The 15,828-nt window shown below is 46.5% G+C and overlaps 1 protein-coding gene across 6 annotated transcripts in view; it reads right to left on the bottom strand.

Moving 5' to 3' along the window:
• LOC147639398 (uncharacterized) overlaps nucleotides 1–15,828 on the bottom strand; it is a 50,765-nt gene that overhangs the window by 34,546 nt on the left and 391 nt on the right. For 5 of the 6 annotated variants that reach the window (XR_015264799.1, XR_015264802.1, XM_086790829.1 and 2 more), the window contains exons 1-5: nucleotides 15,508–15,828; nucleotides 9,959–10,186; nucleotides 9,519–9,873; nucleotides 9,292–9,422; nucleotides 9,056–9,191 (exon numbers count right to left, since the gene is read on the bottom strand). The exon at nucleotides 15,508–15,828 is cut by the window's right edge. Coding sequence is in view for 4 of the 6 variants with exons in the window: in XM_086790829.1 (XP_086646955.1) it covers nucleotides 9,056–9,191; nucleotides 9,292–9,422; nucleotides 9,519–9,873; nucleotides 9,959–10,186; nucleotides 15,508–15,828 (1,171 nt within the window). In the remaining 2 variants the exon portion in view is untranslated. Of the gene's footprint in view, nucleotides 1–8,611; nucleotides 8,691–9,055; nucleotides 9,192–9,291; nucleotides 9,423–9,518; nucleotides 9,874–9,958; nucleotides 10,187–15,507 lie in introns of all 6 variants that reach the window. The other variant, XM_086790846.1, reaches the window with a different exon arrangement.

The following is a 15,828-nucleotide window of genomic DNA, read 5'->3' as shown; positions in this document are numbered from 1 at the left end:
GTATAATCTTTCTATTCACGGGATCCCAAAGTCTATACCCCATTTCACCTCTGTCACCATATCCTAGGAATATGCATTTGTGAGACTTAGGATCAAGTTTGTGCGCATTTCCCTGCGTATGTGCACGTACGCAACGCAACCAAACACTCTCAAGTGCTTGTATGACGGAGGCTTCCCTGTCCATACTTCCTCTGGCACTTTCCCACCAAGCCTCGTGTTAGGTGACCTGTTTATAAGGTGAACGGCTGTCATAACAGCTTCAGCCCAAAAACCATGAGGTAACGCAGCATGTGACAACATAGAACGGACCTTCTCCTGAATGGTCCTGTTCATCCTCTCTGCTGTCCCGTTTTGTGGAGGATCATAAGGAGTAGAGAGCTCCCTCTTGATGCCTTTAGCATCACAAAAGTCCTGAAACTGTTTGGACATATACTCTCCACCATTGTCGGAACGCAAAGCCTTCAGTGTTTTGCCAGTTTGATTCTCAACAAGAGCAACAAACTTCTCAAACACTGAGAATGTATCACTCTTTAAACGAAGAGGATAAACCCACACCTTGCGTGTGGCATCATCAATAAAAGACACAAAGTATTTTGCCCCTCCCAAAGAAAGCTGAGGCATCTCACATACATCTGTATGCACAAGCTCTAACTGAGCATCTTTCTGTCCAAGAGCTTTCTTGTGGGGGCACTGGAGTTGCCTACCATATATACAATGCTCACAAAACTGAAAACTTGAAAACTTTAGAGAAGGCAAGTAACCCAAACGAGACAATTGCTCCATTCCTTTGAGACTCATGTGTCCCAACGGGCTATGCCACATAGAGATTTCCGACAGCTCGGTTGCATTTACATTAGCATGGTGACAAACACCTGCATGCATGAAATAAAGAGTGTCCACCTTAGAGCCTCTGGCAACAACCAGTGAGCCCTTACTAATCTTCCACTTTCCACGACCAAATGTGGTAACATAATCAGCATCATCAAGCTGTCCAGTAGAAAGCAGGTTCTTCTTGATCTCAGGCACATGCCTGACATCATGGAGCATAAGCTATGAGCCATCTGAAAACACAAACCTCACATCACCTCTACCAAGAATCTTGCATGCATGGTTGTCACCCAAATAAACCACTCCTTCATTACCAGCAGTATACCTGACAAACAAGTCTCTGCAACCTGTGACATGAAAGGAGGCACCTGAATCGATGATCCATGAGTGCATACCATGACCATCTCCTGTAAGAAGTGAATGGGCATCAAGTGAAGACGTGAATAGGACCTCATCCTCACTGTCACCTGCATGTGACACATTGATTTCTTCAATCTTGACTCCACTTTTGCCCTTTGGCTTTACATCTTTGGCTTCATCTTTGTCTTTGTCTGTGCCTTTTCCCTATTCCTTTTGATCATTTTTCCATTTGTAGCATTGCTTTTTAATGTGTCCCTTTTTGCCACAATAGTGGCATTCCAAGTCCTTTTTGGAGCGAGACTTGCTCCTTCCCCGTTCTTGGCTTTCACCCCTTTGCTGGGATCTCCCACGTGCATTCATTGCATTGGACTTTCCAACAGAATTGTTCTTCCTGTTCATCTCTTCTTGAAGAAGAGCACCCTCAACATCTGGATATGACAGCGTAGCATTCGAATTGCTAGTGGCTGTCCTGAATGTGTCCCAACTCTCTGGCAAAGTGCATAATAGAAAGGTGGCTTCGAACTCATCGTCCATTGCCAACTTTTGATTTATAACTTGGCTAACAATACCATTAAACTCATTTAGATGGGCTGCCATAGACGCCCCTTCCTTCATCTAAAGACCTATGAGTTTCTTTAACCAATACACTTTGCTTGAGGCACTTTGCTGGGCATACAAGTCCTGCAATCTTTGCCACATTCCCCAAGCTGTCTTCTCTTCACGAATGCTGAAAAGTAAAGAGTCTGACACAAATAACATGATAGTAGATCTTGCCAGCTCATCCATATCTTCCCACTCTTCAGCAGTAAGAGAAGCGGGCTTTACACCCCTTTCTTTGATAGGCTTGTGCTGCTTCTTCTGGAGCAACACATTATAGCACTGGGTTTGCCAAATATCATAGTTATGTGAGCCTTCAAGCTTCTTGATGTGAAGCAATGAAGAGAGCTCACCTGTGGTTGCCATAGCAATATGCAACCTGTCAATGCCTGACTCCCGCAAAATGTGCAAACACTGCACCAAAAGCACACAGAGTGCTCACAGTTGTTCTCCCAAGCTTTATCTCCCACTGCGGAAGCAAGAATGCAACTTTTCTCCCACTGTATGTGATGAAATCACCAAAATCTGGTTGCTGCAGATTTAGGACAGCACCTTAAATGTGCTCTGTTGCCCTTCCAAAGTACTGTACAGCAGTACTAAGTGCTCACCAATGATGTACCAAACCTGTACCGGCAAGTACAGCAGCTGAAAATGAACCTTTTGCTCACTCAAATCAATGTGCAGCCATGCCAAAACTTGTACAAAGCTGTACCAAATCTGTACCAACAGGTACAATAACAATAAATGCTCTCTTGGCTGTCCAAATGAGTGAAAATCAGATTTTTACAGTCTCGAACACTGCATACAACAGTCCCGAACAGAAATTGGGCAAAAGCCCCTTGACTGCAAGCTGATTTCTGAGGATTCAAGGCATAAAAGTCTTGCCTGCTGCTTTGCCAAGCTCAACAAGCATAAAATCTTGAAAAGCCCCTTGATTTAAGATCAATTTCTGATCATACATGGTACATTGACGCACATGAAGGCATCCAAAGTCTTCGAAATGCTTCCGCCTCGCCACATATACATCCAATACATGAAAGCCCCTTGATTTACAGGCACATTGAGTGCTTGACAGGCATCAACACGTTGCCCAAAGTATCAACTGCGAGTGCCTGCATGCAAATCAACTTAATCGGCACAAAAGCCCCTTTATTTGCACTGCAATTTGCTGCAATTTTGCCCAAATGTGCGATTTCTCACATCATACAGCATGTATAAATGCTTAATTGCACAAATACATCAAAAGCCCCAAATTTCGACATCCAATTTCCTGCAAATTGATCCTGATTGTGACCAATGTCACCCAATTTTGCCAATTTTGCTCAAAAATTGAGCAATTCGGCACCTGACCTGCTCAATTGATGATTGTACCTGCTCAATTGCAAATTGGACATGCAAATTCCAAAAAATTGAAGCAAATAACTCAGGTAATTTTCTGATTTTTTTTTTTGTTGCAGGAAAAAAGGGGGGGTTTGCTGATGCTGCTGCTGTTCTGGTGAAGGACTCCTCTACGCCCAGCTTCTGGGCTGCATCCAATATTGGAGGGCAGCGTGTAGGCGGCCTCTCTCACTCCATTAGGCAGCGGTGACGTGTAGGCTGCCTCAGCAGGCAGCGATGGCCGATACACAGCGTGTTGGCTGAAGAAGCGAGCCAACCAGAGCCAACGTTACACGGCGTAACAAGGAATGGGTGCACGGCTCCGTGACGAGCTGCAGCTACCGATTGGAACTCACGCACGGCGGCCGACTCCTCCTGCTATGCACGAAAAAGCTCCACGCTCGCCTGCCTCCCTTTCGCGCACGTGACGTTTGTTGACGCCGCCTCCGACCGGTAGCCAGCGCTACACGCGACGAGGCATGTTTTGTTGACGTCACCTCCACTCGGTGGTTTTACGCCGTCTAACGCCCCCACGGAGTCCACTTGCCGTGCGCCTTGTGGACCAACGGCTGCTGTTGTAGGCGCCTGGCTGCTCGCTGTGCTTGATTGGCTGCGCCTGAGTGGCTGGGCAGTCCTCGTGGCTGCTAGGCAGCCCACGCTACTGGCTGGGGCTGGCTGGGCAGAGAAAGGCGACCAAAAAAGGCAAGGCGACCCTCAGATCAGAATTCAGCACGACCAGAATTCAGCTCAGATCAGAATTCAGCATAACAGTACGACTGCTCCACTGCTGAGTTAACCTTAAGGCTCTAATACCAGTTGAATAGGAGAGAGAATTAGGGTTAGGTTTTCATGTGGGAGACATACACAGAGAAGCAGGGAGAGCGAGAGAAAGAGAGTTGTGGGGATAAGTCAACTCACCAAGTGAGAGTGTGTGACTCCCCTATCACACATGTATATTGCACTAGTACACATAGTGCACTTAGTACATTAAAAGTATTAAGTGTACTATGTACTATAACTTATGGGCTTGTACACACTATAAGGGTGGGCATAATGCCTTTACCCCAACAGGATTTCTATCTGGAGGGACTTGGTGCCCGAGGGGTATGCTAGCCCGCCCCGAATATATTGCATCTATATGGGGAGGAAGTGCTAGGAGAGGCAAGGCATGGACCCATGGTAGGCACCCTAGAAACGCGCTCACGCACCGGGTAGGCACGTAGGCCTTTCCCGGGTGCGGGTGAGGTTCCGTGGGTGCCGGGTGCCCCGGGGGTTGCCCTCCCCACCTTGACGGAGTCGGGACCGAAAACGCCGACGGGACCGAAAACGGTGGAAAAACGGCCGACCGGCGAGCCGTGCCGTGCCGACGGGCCAAGATGCAGCCGAGCCGGCGGATCATGGATGGAAGGCAAGACCCGAGACGAGGCCGAGGGAGCCGAGCCAGGCATGAACGCCAGTGATCAGTGAGACCCGCAAGGAAAACGCGCGAGACGCGCTCGACAGGCCAATGGAGCCGGGTCATGAAGCATGGACCGTGGAAAGCCGCGTGCGGCAAAGGCGTATTCGGGGCAAGCTAGCATACCCATCGGGCACCAAGTCCCTCCGGATATATATATGGCAAGGCCACCGATTAGCGCCAGAAGGCCTATGGGACATCGGCTATGGAGGACCCAGATTCACAGATACACTTTGGACACATCGCGGGAGGATGGAGGAGGTCATGGAGGGACAGGACATCATACTACTTATTACAGAGACGCACCAGAGCCCAGAGAGGGGGCTACCCAAAGTAAAGGGCTATCAGTTACATACAGGGGGACCACACGACAGAGCACATTGAGAGGATCTGGAGGTATAGCGGTACTCTTCAAGCGAGAGCTACAGGAGCGCCTATAGGTGGTAGCACGTGACCAGGAGGCTAGATACATGTGGATTAGACTGCAGCTCTCAACAGACAGGGTGTTATATGCCATGACAGCAGAGGATGAGTAGAGGCGAGGAGGATCGAGATATGCCATGACAGCAGAGGATTAAGATATACATTGCTCTATGCTACTTCTCTCCTAGAGGATCGAGATATGCCATGACAGCAGAGGATGAGACACCAGCACCCACACAGGCATCGCATACAACTTTCTACTTCACCCATGACTTGGCAGACATATATGAGCATCATGTATATGACGGGCTATTCCTAAGGATCCCTTGTCACCTCTAGACACACTCACCACCCAGCTGTCATCTCTACTACATACGGCAGACTGCAAGCACCAGGGCAGGCTGGATTCCGACGAGCTTTCTCCACTATTGACCATATATTCACTCTGAGATGTCTGATTGACCAGGCTAGGGCGCGAGAGAAGATATTATACAGCTGCTTTGTGGATTTCCGCAAAGTATTTGACATGGTACCACGAGAGAGACTCTTCCAGCGCCTACAATCATTGGGGATCCCATCAGAGATGGTTTGGGGCATCTATGCTTTATATGAGCAGGTCTTCGGGCGCATACGATGCCCCGGGGGGCTATCTGATGTTATTGCTAGCACCATAGGTGTGAAGCAAGAATGCCCACTCTCTCCTACACTATTTGGGCTATACATCGATGAGGTGGCTGACTTCATTGGTCACGGTGGTGGGGACGGGGTAGACATCTCAGGTACCAATTATGCTATAAGCAGATGATGTTATTCTGGTCTCTGAGTCGCGGATGGGACTACCATCTCCATGCACTCGATGACTTCTACACACAGAGGGGGCTTACAATGAACCTTGGGAAAACCAAGGCCATGATTTTCCACACCTTAGGGCCGGTTTGACGACAGGCCATCTTCACACTAGCAGGACAGGTAGAGGTGGTAGACTCATATGTGTACCTGGGGATTACATTTACGACTCCGCCAGGAAGATTTACTATGGCACATGCAGCCAGGGATAGACTCATGCAGCTTTGGCCATGCTAGAGAGACAGTGTCACCAAGCACACTTCCAGGAGCCCCACACGAAGGGGTGGTTGTTTGACACACTAGTCACCCCTGCTTTGATGTATGCTGCAGCAGTATGGGCACCTGGGCTCACCACCTCCACATGGTCTCAGATAGAGAGGCCTCAGATTCTCATGCTCTCACGGATGATCCGCAACAGACCCTCCGTCCCACATGACATTGTCCTAACGGAGTTTGCTACACCTCCTATGCTAGTAGAGGCCCTCTTCCACACGATCTGCTTCATACAGAGGATCAGAGATATGCCATCAAATCGACTCTCACATAGAGCTTTTGACGCGTCCAGGCAGTTCGCAGAGAGTGGAGATAGGAGATCATGGTATTCACAGATGATACAGTGGCTCACTCAGCATGGTCTTGACATAGATCACCTGCCATCTTTCCAGTATGATACACATCCAGCTCTCTCACAGTGAGAGGAATAGAGTCCTTCGGCAGGATTTATGGGGGCAGCGACACACTCAAGAGACTTGGATTACACCCAGTCAGCCTCTACCGCCGAACATGCTATACTACAGAGATCAGTTTATGCGTATCTCAGTGGCTGGATTCATAGAGACCTGGATGCATGGATGTGTACATGCCTCACAGTGCCCGAGTGGTGATTGGCCAGCTCAGAGTGTCATCACACCAACTTGAGATTGAGGCAGGTAGGGCAGCATGGATCCCCATAGCAGAGAGGATATGCAGACTATGCCATGAGGAGGTTGAGAGTGAGGAACATTATGTATGCAGATGCAGAGCATATAGTGTCATTAGAGAGAGATACACCACCATCTTCAGTGGACATCCCTCACTCCGCCAGATCATGGAGTCCGCAGACCAACGCAGATTTGGCCAGTTCTTGCTAGAGACACAGCGCCACAGAGAGACACTACTACGAACTCATACCACAAGGAGAGGTGGGCGACAGCTCTAGCTCACTGATTTCTTCCAAAGATCTATCCCAGTGCCTACCCTGACATAGGAGGAGGTTACACTTCAGCACGCTGCGGACCTCCGAGCCAGACGGAGACCGAGAGCACCAGGCTACCAGACTCCCAGACTACATCAGAGGGAGATCACAGAGATACGGGCTCGACATTAGCACCATATCCAGGAGAGGCTAGCTCACTTACACTCACACCCGGAGATCATGCTCCGAGGTATTTTTGCCTCGCCATCGCCTATGTATCACATATTACACCCCCATTATGGTATTGGTTGGAGCTAGACAGATCTGCATTGCATTCTTGTATACCCTGCGCATATAGGTTGCATACTGAGCCTCCAGTAGTAGTGCTCCATCCATCACACACCCCCCACTAGCTCAGTACTTTCATAGTTTATTTCATGTTCATTTTGTCCTTTTTTTTTCTAGACATCCAGAAGACATTGACAGTTGTACATTGATTCGTCTCATAGGTCGTGTTCGGCCTCTAGTAGACGTTAATACAGCTTTCTTTCTTTCTCTCTCTCTCTCTCCGCACTTGTTTTTTGCGTGGGAACTGTGGCGTGTGCACGCACACGCATGTGGTGTGTGGTGTGGTGTGTGTGCACGCACGCGCACGTGTGAGAGCGCACCACATGCACGAGCATAGGTGGATAACTAACAAAAAAAACAGGTACCTTTAGTTGCTTAGCAACATCTCGTGTTGATGGCCCTGAGACTTCAATCCACGTTTTTGAGAAAAGCGCATCTCTATCACCTCGAGGAGTCACCCTGGACAAAGCTGGAGAGCTATGTAGAGCATGGCGTCCACAACCCGCTGGACTATGGCCCCAACCGAGACATTATCAGAGGATACAGGTGATATTAGCACGACGTCATGCGGCACGACCTCGATGCTTTAGCTTGTCTATGCTGGATCGACCTATGCAAGACATTATGGGATGAATCTATCTCAACTGCTTCCCATAGCCTACCATTTTTCCAATTCCACACTTTTATCAGATATGCCTTTTTCTGGCAGTTGTATCATGCCACTAGTACCTCTTTGGCCACATGTTATAGCTAGTTGTTTTTCAGTTTATGCTTTTCATTTTCTACTCGGGACATTTAGTTTCCTTGAGTTTTGGATGTATTGGTACTTTAGTCTCATAAACCACTTTGGCCTCTTGTAGACGTTACTCTCTCTCTCTCTCTCTCTCTCTCTCTCTTTGGCAGTTGTATCAAGCCACTAGTTCCTCTTTGGCCACATGTTATAGCTAGTTGTTTTTCAGTTTATGCTTTTCATTTTCTACTCGGGACATTTAGTTTCCTTGAGTTTTGGATGTATTGGTACTTTAGTCTCATAGACCACTTTGGCCTCTTGTCGACGTCTCTCTCTCTCTCTCTCTCTCTCTCTCTCTCTCTCTCTCTTGTGTGGGGGGGGTGTGGTGTGTGTGCGCACACGCGTGTGTGGTGTGTAGTGTGTGCACCACGTCCACGAGCATAGGTGGATAACTAACAAAAAAGACAGGTACCTGTAGTTAGCAACATCTCGCACTGATGACTTCAAAAAAGACAGGTGCCTGTAGTTAGCAACATCTCGCGCTGATGACCCTGAGACTTCAATCCACGTTTTTTGTACACAAAGAGACTACATAGTATGTTGGCCCTGTCTATCCTTTCGACAACTAACCTTTTACCTTTTTCATCTTGTCTTGACATTCAGTTTACCCATGGATCACATGCAACAGATTTTTGGTCTCATAGACCCTTTGTAAACGTTAATAGCATCTCTCTCTCTCTCTCTCTCTCTCTCTCTCTCTCTCTCTCTCTCTCTCTCTCTCTGCGCTTGTTTTTTGTATGGGGGGTGTGGCGTGTGCGCGCACACACGTGGTGTGTAGTGTGCACGCACGCGCACGTGTGTGAGTGTGCACCACGTGCACAAGCATACGTGGATAACTAACAAAAAAGACAGGTACCTTTAGTTGCTTAGCGACATCTCGCGCTGATGACCCTGAGACTTCAATCCACGTTTTTGAGAAAAGTGCACATGCAGTAAGCATGAAGACCAGATAGAAAAGTGCATGAAAAGGATTTGCGGCGATTTCACCCAAACTACATGTTGCACACATCACAAGCCACAGTCAGGTACAAGAGTCCTCTGATGGAATCTACACAAATGCTAAAACACAGCCAAAAATAAGCATGTTGTCACCTTGATGGAGGAGTGATGTAATATACAAGACCACCAACGGGAATCAGTTGGCCACTAGAAGAGTACTCAGACTCCTTCCACTTTCCTAAGAGATTAACCAGTAGATTTGTGCTGTACTTCCTGTAAAGAAGCTGTAGCATAAAAGCATAGCTGAGTATTAAATCCCGTTGAACAATTGCTGACAAAAAAAAATTGAATATCAAATCAGCATTTGGAGCGCAGTTTACCTGAGAGATGAAGTACAGGTTTGAGACCAAAGCCGACTGAAGGATGATGGGCATGTTAGAGGTATAAAACAGTTTGATCGGGTAGGACCCCTGCTGCCCTCGAGCATTCTTGGACCGTACTGGCAAAACAACTCGAAACCCCTGAAAATAAATGACAATGAGGAAAACGAGTACTGTTGCTAGCAAGTTTGTCACATTTGGAAGATTTTGCCTATAGAAGGCTTCCCTAAGAGCCCCAACTTTGTTTGTGCGGGTGATTAACAAGTGGAACAAGGCAATTACAGCCCCTTCAAACTCGGCACCACGGCCACTGTTAATCGTAGTTGGACTGAAAGCCTTCCAAATGATGTTTTCACTGCAGAGATGGTAGCAAAGGCACGTGAGCATCATGTTGCACGTGTGATAGTAAAGCTCACAAACTCAACCCAAGTAAAATTTACCAGATGTTGGTGGCAATGAACAGAGAGATGCCCGAACCCAAGCCATATCCCTTCTGCAGAAGTTCGTCCAAGCAGATCACAATGATTCCAGCAAAGAACAGCTGTACAATGATCAGAATGGCATTACCAGCACCCAAATCCCTCACATCACCATACATGCCCGAAAGCACATAGGCAACAGCCTCACCAATCGTGATCATTACGCCAAGAAGCTTTTGTGCACCATTCCTGTAAAACATATCTCCAAGTTGATTCAGCCAACAGAGGAGGAACCAAAGGGTGAGTCAAGAGCCAGAATGACTCTAGAATAAGCTACCCTGAGAATAATCACAGCCTACACTCCCTAAAACAAAATAATACAAAAGTATGCTTTAACACACATACTTAGAACATAAAACCAGCAAATTCGTTCAGAATTTAGAAAACTATACTTATGTCACCATGTGCTTTTAAACTTTGCTCTAGAGAATATAATTGATACAAAAACATGCATTATGTAGAATTGTACAGTGAAACAGATAACATAGATCACACGAAGGGTCCCTCTCTTTTACTCAATGGCACTCTTTCTAATTTCCCCTCTCTCTCTCACCTAGAATTGCAAACATAGATCTCACTCGCACTCAATGTGAATGCCTCACACAAAGTATAAAAATAGTATTTTCTACCTCTTCTTACTCACAAAGAACTTGCCATATAGAATTTCTCTTCCTTCTTGTGCCACTCAAGATGAAGAAACTAATGCTTTACCTCCCTCACTCTCGTGTGTGCCACTCACACCAATGCAATGAAAAGACGGTACAAGGGGTGTTGCACAAGCAAGGTTCACATAGAAGCTCACAAAGAGATTTGGATGTTGGCTCTCTTAATGCTCCAAAAATGCTACTCAATTGAAGCAAACTTTCTTCTTTCTGAGTGAGAGAGAGAAGGGAAAGAAGAAAGAGTGCTATTGAGTAAAAGAGAGAGAGCTAACTTTCTTCTTTCCCTCTCACTCTAGTGTGTGCCAAAAGTCAAAGCCTACAAATGCCCATGCCCAAATTAGTGGCAACACCACAACCTAGAGTCATGTGAGTCATGTAAGCCGCCTTGCTGTCCAGGCCCCCTTGGGGCTGGCCGACACCATGCTGGCCCTCTCTAGGGTGGTCTCAAAGACCTCCTATGAGTCATGCAAGAAGTTTGACCTCCTTTTTTGGGGGAGCCAAAAGGGCTGCCCCCTCTTCTATATGCAACCTAAATCCACCTACAGATGTCCGGCACCTGGTCGCAAACCGGATACTCAGAGCATCTGACATCATTCCAAAGGGAGACTTACAATACGGACTGGCACTGCTTCATGGGCAGGACAATGCACACCTAACCTCAAACGCATAAAATGGAACCCTTGCTGACTTGTCCCGGACTGGGCTCACATGGGACCAGCATCCACTCCAGTATTTGATTGACGGAGGACATGGAGGGCTGTCGGCCAGCATATACAAGTATATATCCAGTCGGCTGCAGCAAAATGAATAATGTCTGTCCTAGAGCTGGTCGGCCAGTTCAATATGTCTTTTCTTGCCTATAAAAGACAATAAAGCTCATCGTTTTCAGGATTCGATCCTTGCTTGGCTGGATCATTAATCTAGGCTTAGATTTAGGGTTTTTACCTTTTCAAGAAGGCAGTCTATGGTTGCAAGGACAGTTGTACCTTTTTGTACATTATGAATATTCTGAATACTCAGCTCTCTCTCTCTCTCTCTTTTTTGCAGGAGTTTTAGCATTAGCATGTTCCCAAATGGTGTTTAGGGCTGAAAGTAGACTCCCAAAGCTTCCGCATGTAGCATTGGTATCAAAGCATCAGGCTCAGCAAGGCTAAACACTGATTCAGTCCTAAATGAAGGTGCACATGTCCAAGGCATAGGAAAGTGCACAAGTACGAAGCCCAAGGCAAGGAACACAAGACATGGAAGAATTCCGAAGAGGTTGATTGGTGGTGTTTCACAAAGCCCAAGGGGATGGCAGCCCTGTGAGTCAAGGTGCCACTTGAGGCACACCAAGAAAGGCTTTCAAGCAACGGTTCCAAGGGAGGATGATCCTCCAAGGGATGGAGTGAGTGCCAGACTAATTTCTCAAGAAAGAAGACCAGAGACAGTGTTTCGAGACAAGAGAGGAACAGAATGGGAACTAGATGGAACACATGCATAGATCTTCATCAAAGTTACGAGTGGGTTTGGAGACAGGTCCGGGTGTTCAGTGAAAAGGTTGCCATAGGGGGAAGGATGACAAGGGGACTCCAGGAATAGAGAATGGGATGATGACAGTCATCCAAGAATACAGATTGGAATCCCATCATCAAGTTTAGCAAAGGGGGATATCATCAAGTTCAATATGTCTTTTCCTGCCTATGAAAGGCAATAAAGCTCGTCGTTTTCGGGATTCAATCCTTGCTTGGCTGGATCATTAGTCTAGGCTTAGATTTAGGGTTTTTACCTTTTCAAGAAGGCAACCTATGGTTGCAAAGACAGCTGCTGTACCTTTTTGTACATTATGAATATACTGAATACTCAGCTCTCTCTCTCTCTCTCTCTCTCTCTCTCTCTCTCTCTCTCTCTCTCTCTCGCATGCATTTTTGCATTAGCATGTTCCCAAATGGTGTTTAGGGCTGACCCAGAGCTTCCGCATGTAACATTGGTATCAGAGCATCAGGCCAGCAAGGCTAAACACTGATTCGGTCCTAGATGAAGGTGCACAGGTCCAAGGCACAGGAAAGTGCACAAGTACGAAGCCCAAGGCAAGGAACACAAGACATGGAAGAATTCCCAGGAGGTTGATTAGTGGTGTTTCACAAAGCCCAAGGGGATGGCAGTCCTATGAGTTGGGTGCCACTTGAGACACACCAAAAAAGGCTTTCAAGCAACAATTCCAGGGAAGGACGATCCTCCAAGGGGTGAAGTGAGAGTGCCAGACTCATTTCTTAGGAAATAAGACCAGAGACAATGTTCAAGGATAGGAGAGGAACGTAATGGGGACTCGTTGGAACAAATGCATAGATCTTCATGAGAGTTAAGAGTGGATTTGGAGACCAGTCCGGGTGTTCAATGAAAAGGTTGCCAAAGGGGGAAGGATGACAAGGGGACTCCGGGAACAGAGAATGGGATGATGACAGTCATCCAAGAATACAGATTGGAATCTTGTCATCAAGTTAAGCAGAGGGGGATGTCATGTGCAAGACATGCACTAGCTAATCCCAAGCTAACCCATAAGAGGCAACAAGATAAAGACAAATCAGAACAAGAGTTTTGGAGCATGAGTTGCATTGTGGCATGGGATTTGACTAATGGAGGACATGGAGGGCTGTTGGCCAGCATATACAAGTATATATCCAGTCGGTTGCAGAAAAATGAATAATGTTTGTCTTGGAGCTGGCCGACCAGCAATCGGCCAGTTCAATTTGTCTTTTCCTTGCCTATAAAAGGCAATAAAGTTCATCGTTTTCAGGATTCAGTCCTTGATTGGCTGGATCATTCGTCTAGGCTTAGATTTAGGTTTTTACCTTTTCAAGAAGGCAGCCTATGGCTGCAAGGACCGTTGTACCTTTTTGTACATTATAAATATACTGAATACTCAACTCTCTCTCTCTCTCTCTCTCTCTCTCTCTCTCTCTCTCTCTCTCTCTCTCTCTCTCTCTCTCTCTCTCTCTCTCTCTCTCTCTCTTCTGCATGCGTTTTTGCGTTAGCATATTCCTAGATGGTGTTTAGGGCTGAAAGAAGACTCCCAAAGCTTCCGCATGTAACAAAAATGGTCTTGATTGGGGAATTCACTACGGTATTAGTATGGTTAAGCCAAGGTCTACCAATTTCACTAGCTACCAAAACTTGGGAGATTTCGACAAAAGATTTGGGGAAAATTTTCTCATGCAAGTCAAGCACAAGTCCATTTTGAGAACCAGACGGCTATTTGATCGTGAGGGAGGACCAGTTCTTGGAGAAAACCAGCTTTGGACTCATAGCATTTGGCTTTGACAAGGGGAGACGAGGATCTGAAACTTGAGCCCACCTCTACACCAAGGTAGCATTGGCCAACTTGGTAGTATTGACCAACTTAGTGTGTAAGTTATCGATTGGCTTTGACACTAGTAGACACAAGTGTGATACGACCCCGATTAGGTGTATTAGCTTAAGTGGTGATATTCCCGAAGCAAGTGACTCAAGTGGTACTACTCTTGAAGTCTAGTTTTGGCAATATAGATCAAGTCATACGATTCTCGGATCTATGCAAAGTAGAGGATCCTGTGCTGATCCTTGGGTCAAGCGGTACCATTCCCGGACCCTATGGTCAAGTGGTACAAAGCACTGTTTTTTCAGGTTACAATGGATTAGGGACTAAAATCTCTTCAAAAAAGATCAGCTTTTTGGGGTTTATGCAAGCAAAACCAATCCCTTGAAAGAAGAAACAAGACCCTACTGAACTCACTTAACAAGACCAATCCCTTGAAAGAAGAAACAAGACCCTATTGAACTCCGTTGTAAAGCAAACACACTTAATAGTGTATGAACACACTCACCTAACAAAAGACCCCAGAGACTTGGTCTCCATAGAAGCTCACCCCAAGCTATAAGACACCACCACATGGCATCTGGACCCCCTCTAGCATCCTATACCATCAGGACTAGATCAATCATCATAGCATTCTATCTCAATGAGTGTCCGTGCACCTCTTGTAAAACCGTTTCTTTTTGGATTGCGTACTTTCCCATGATACGAGTTTTTGAACTGAACTTGACCAAGGCTAGCTACTATGAAATAGACAATTATGGTATTGAGAGCAAGAAAGATACTTGAGACTTACAATTTTTTAACATTGTAATGGAATTTGACATTCAAAAACTGCAATCAGTCACGCATCTCATAAGCACCAAGGGACGACTCTACCCATTTTGTGACTACATACCACAGCACACTCCTACCAGGTGTAATCCAAAGATCACTCAAACTCCACAAGAATTAATGGGTGAACTTCAGCCACTTTGCTTTACATAATTAAAACCAACACATTTAAAAATCGTAAATTGAAGGAGGAAAAAATAATTTTTTGAGAAAAAGGTGCATATGTTTGCGTGTGTATCATCAGTCATCAATTGTAGAATTCCAAAAAGGTGCATATATCCACATGCGCCATAAGTTGCCCGAATCCGTGTAGAACAAGAGTTATCAATTAAAGAGGAAGAGAACATATGTCCATGTGTGACATGCATCCCACGAGCACATCAGTCATCAATTGTAGGATTCCAAAAAGGTGCATAAATCCACGTGTGTAATAGGTTGCCCGAATCCGTGGAGACCAAGAGTTCATATGTCCATGTGAGTTCTCAATTGAAGAGGGAACATTTATGTTTTGATAGGTGCATGTGGCTCCATATGTGCCTATGTCCATATGCGTCCTCAAGAAAAGCTATATTTTGAAAGAGATGCATATGTGCCTTGTATCTACATGTGCCTGCGTTGTCCATGTGCACCATGTGTGCAGATAACACGAAAGAAAGAGAAGTTAATAATTCAATGGGACTCACAAAAGGGCTCGGTCCTCCCTGACGCTGTTGTCCACCTCGATGATCTTGGATCCAGCGAGCAGCTGCATAACTAGGCCCGAAGTGACAATGGGGGTGATCCCGAGCTCCATGACAGTGCCCCTGTTGGAAGCCAGGATGACACGCATCCAGTAGAAGGGGTCGGAGCCGGTGGCCGAGTGGATCCCATAAAGGGGCAGCTGGCTGCACACCAGGAAGATGAAGAGAGAAACAACGGTGTAGAGAACCTTCTCTCGAAACGGCACCTTGCGATCTGCGGTCTGCACCTCGGGTAGCACAGAGAGGAATGGCCGTACGAGATGA

Source organism: Cibotium barometz, chromosome 4, assembly GCF_041138505.1.
Source record: "Cibotium barometz isolate CiBa-2024 chromosome 4, ASM4113850v1, whole genome shotgun sequence".
Lineage (NCBI taxonomy): Eukaryota > Viridiplantae > Streptophyta > Polypodiopsida > Cyatheales > Cibotiaceae > Cibotium > Cibotium barometz.
The sequence above is the reverse complement of the archived record's forward strand: the minus strand, read 5'-3'. Positions and strand labels throughout refer to the sequence as shown.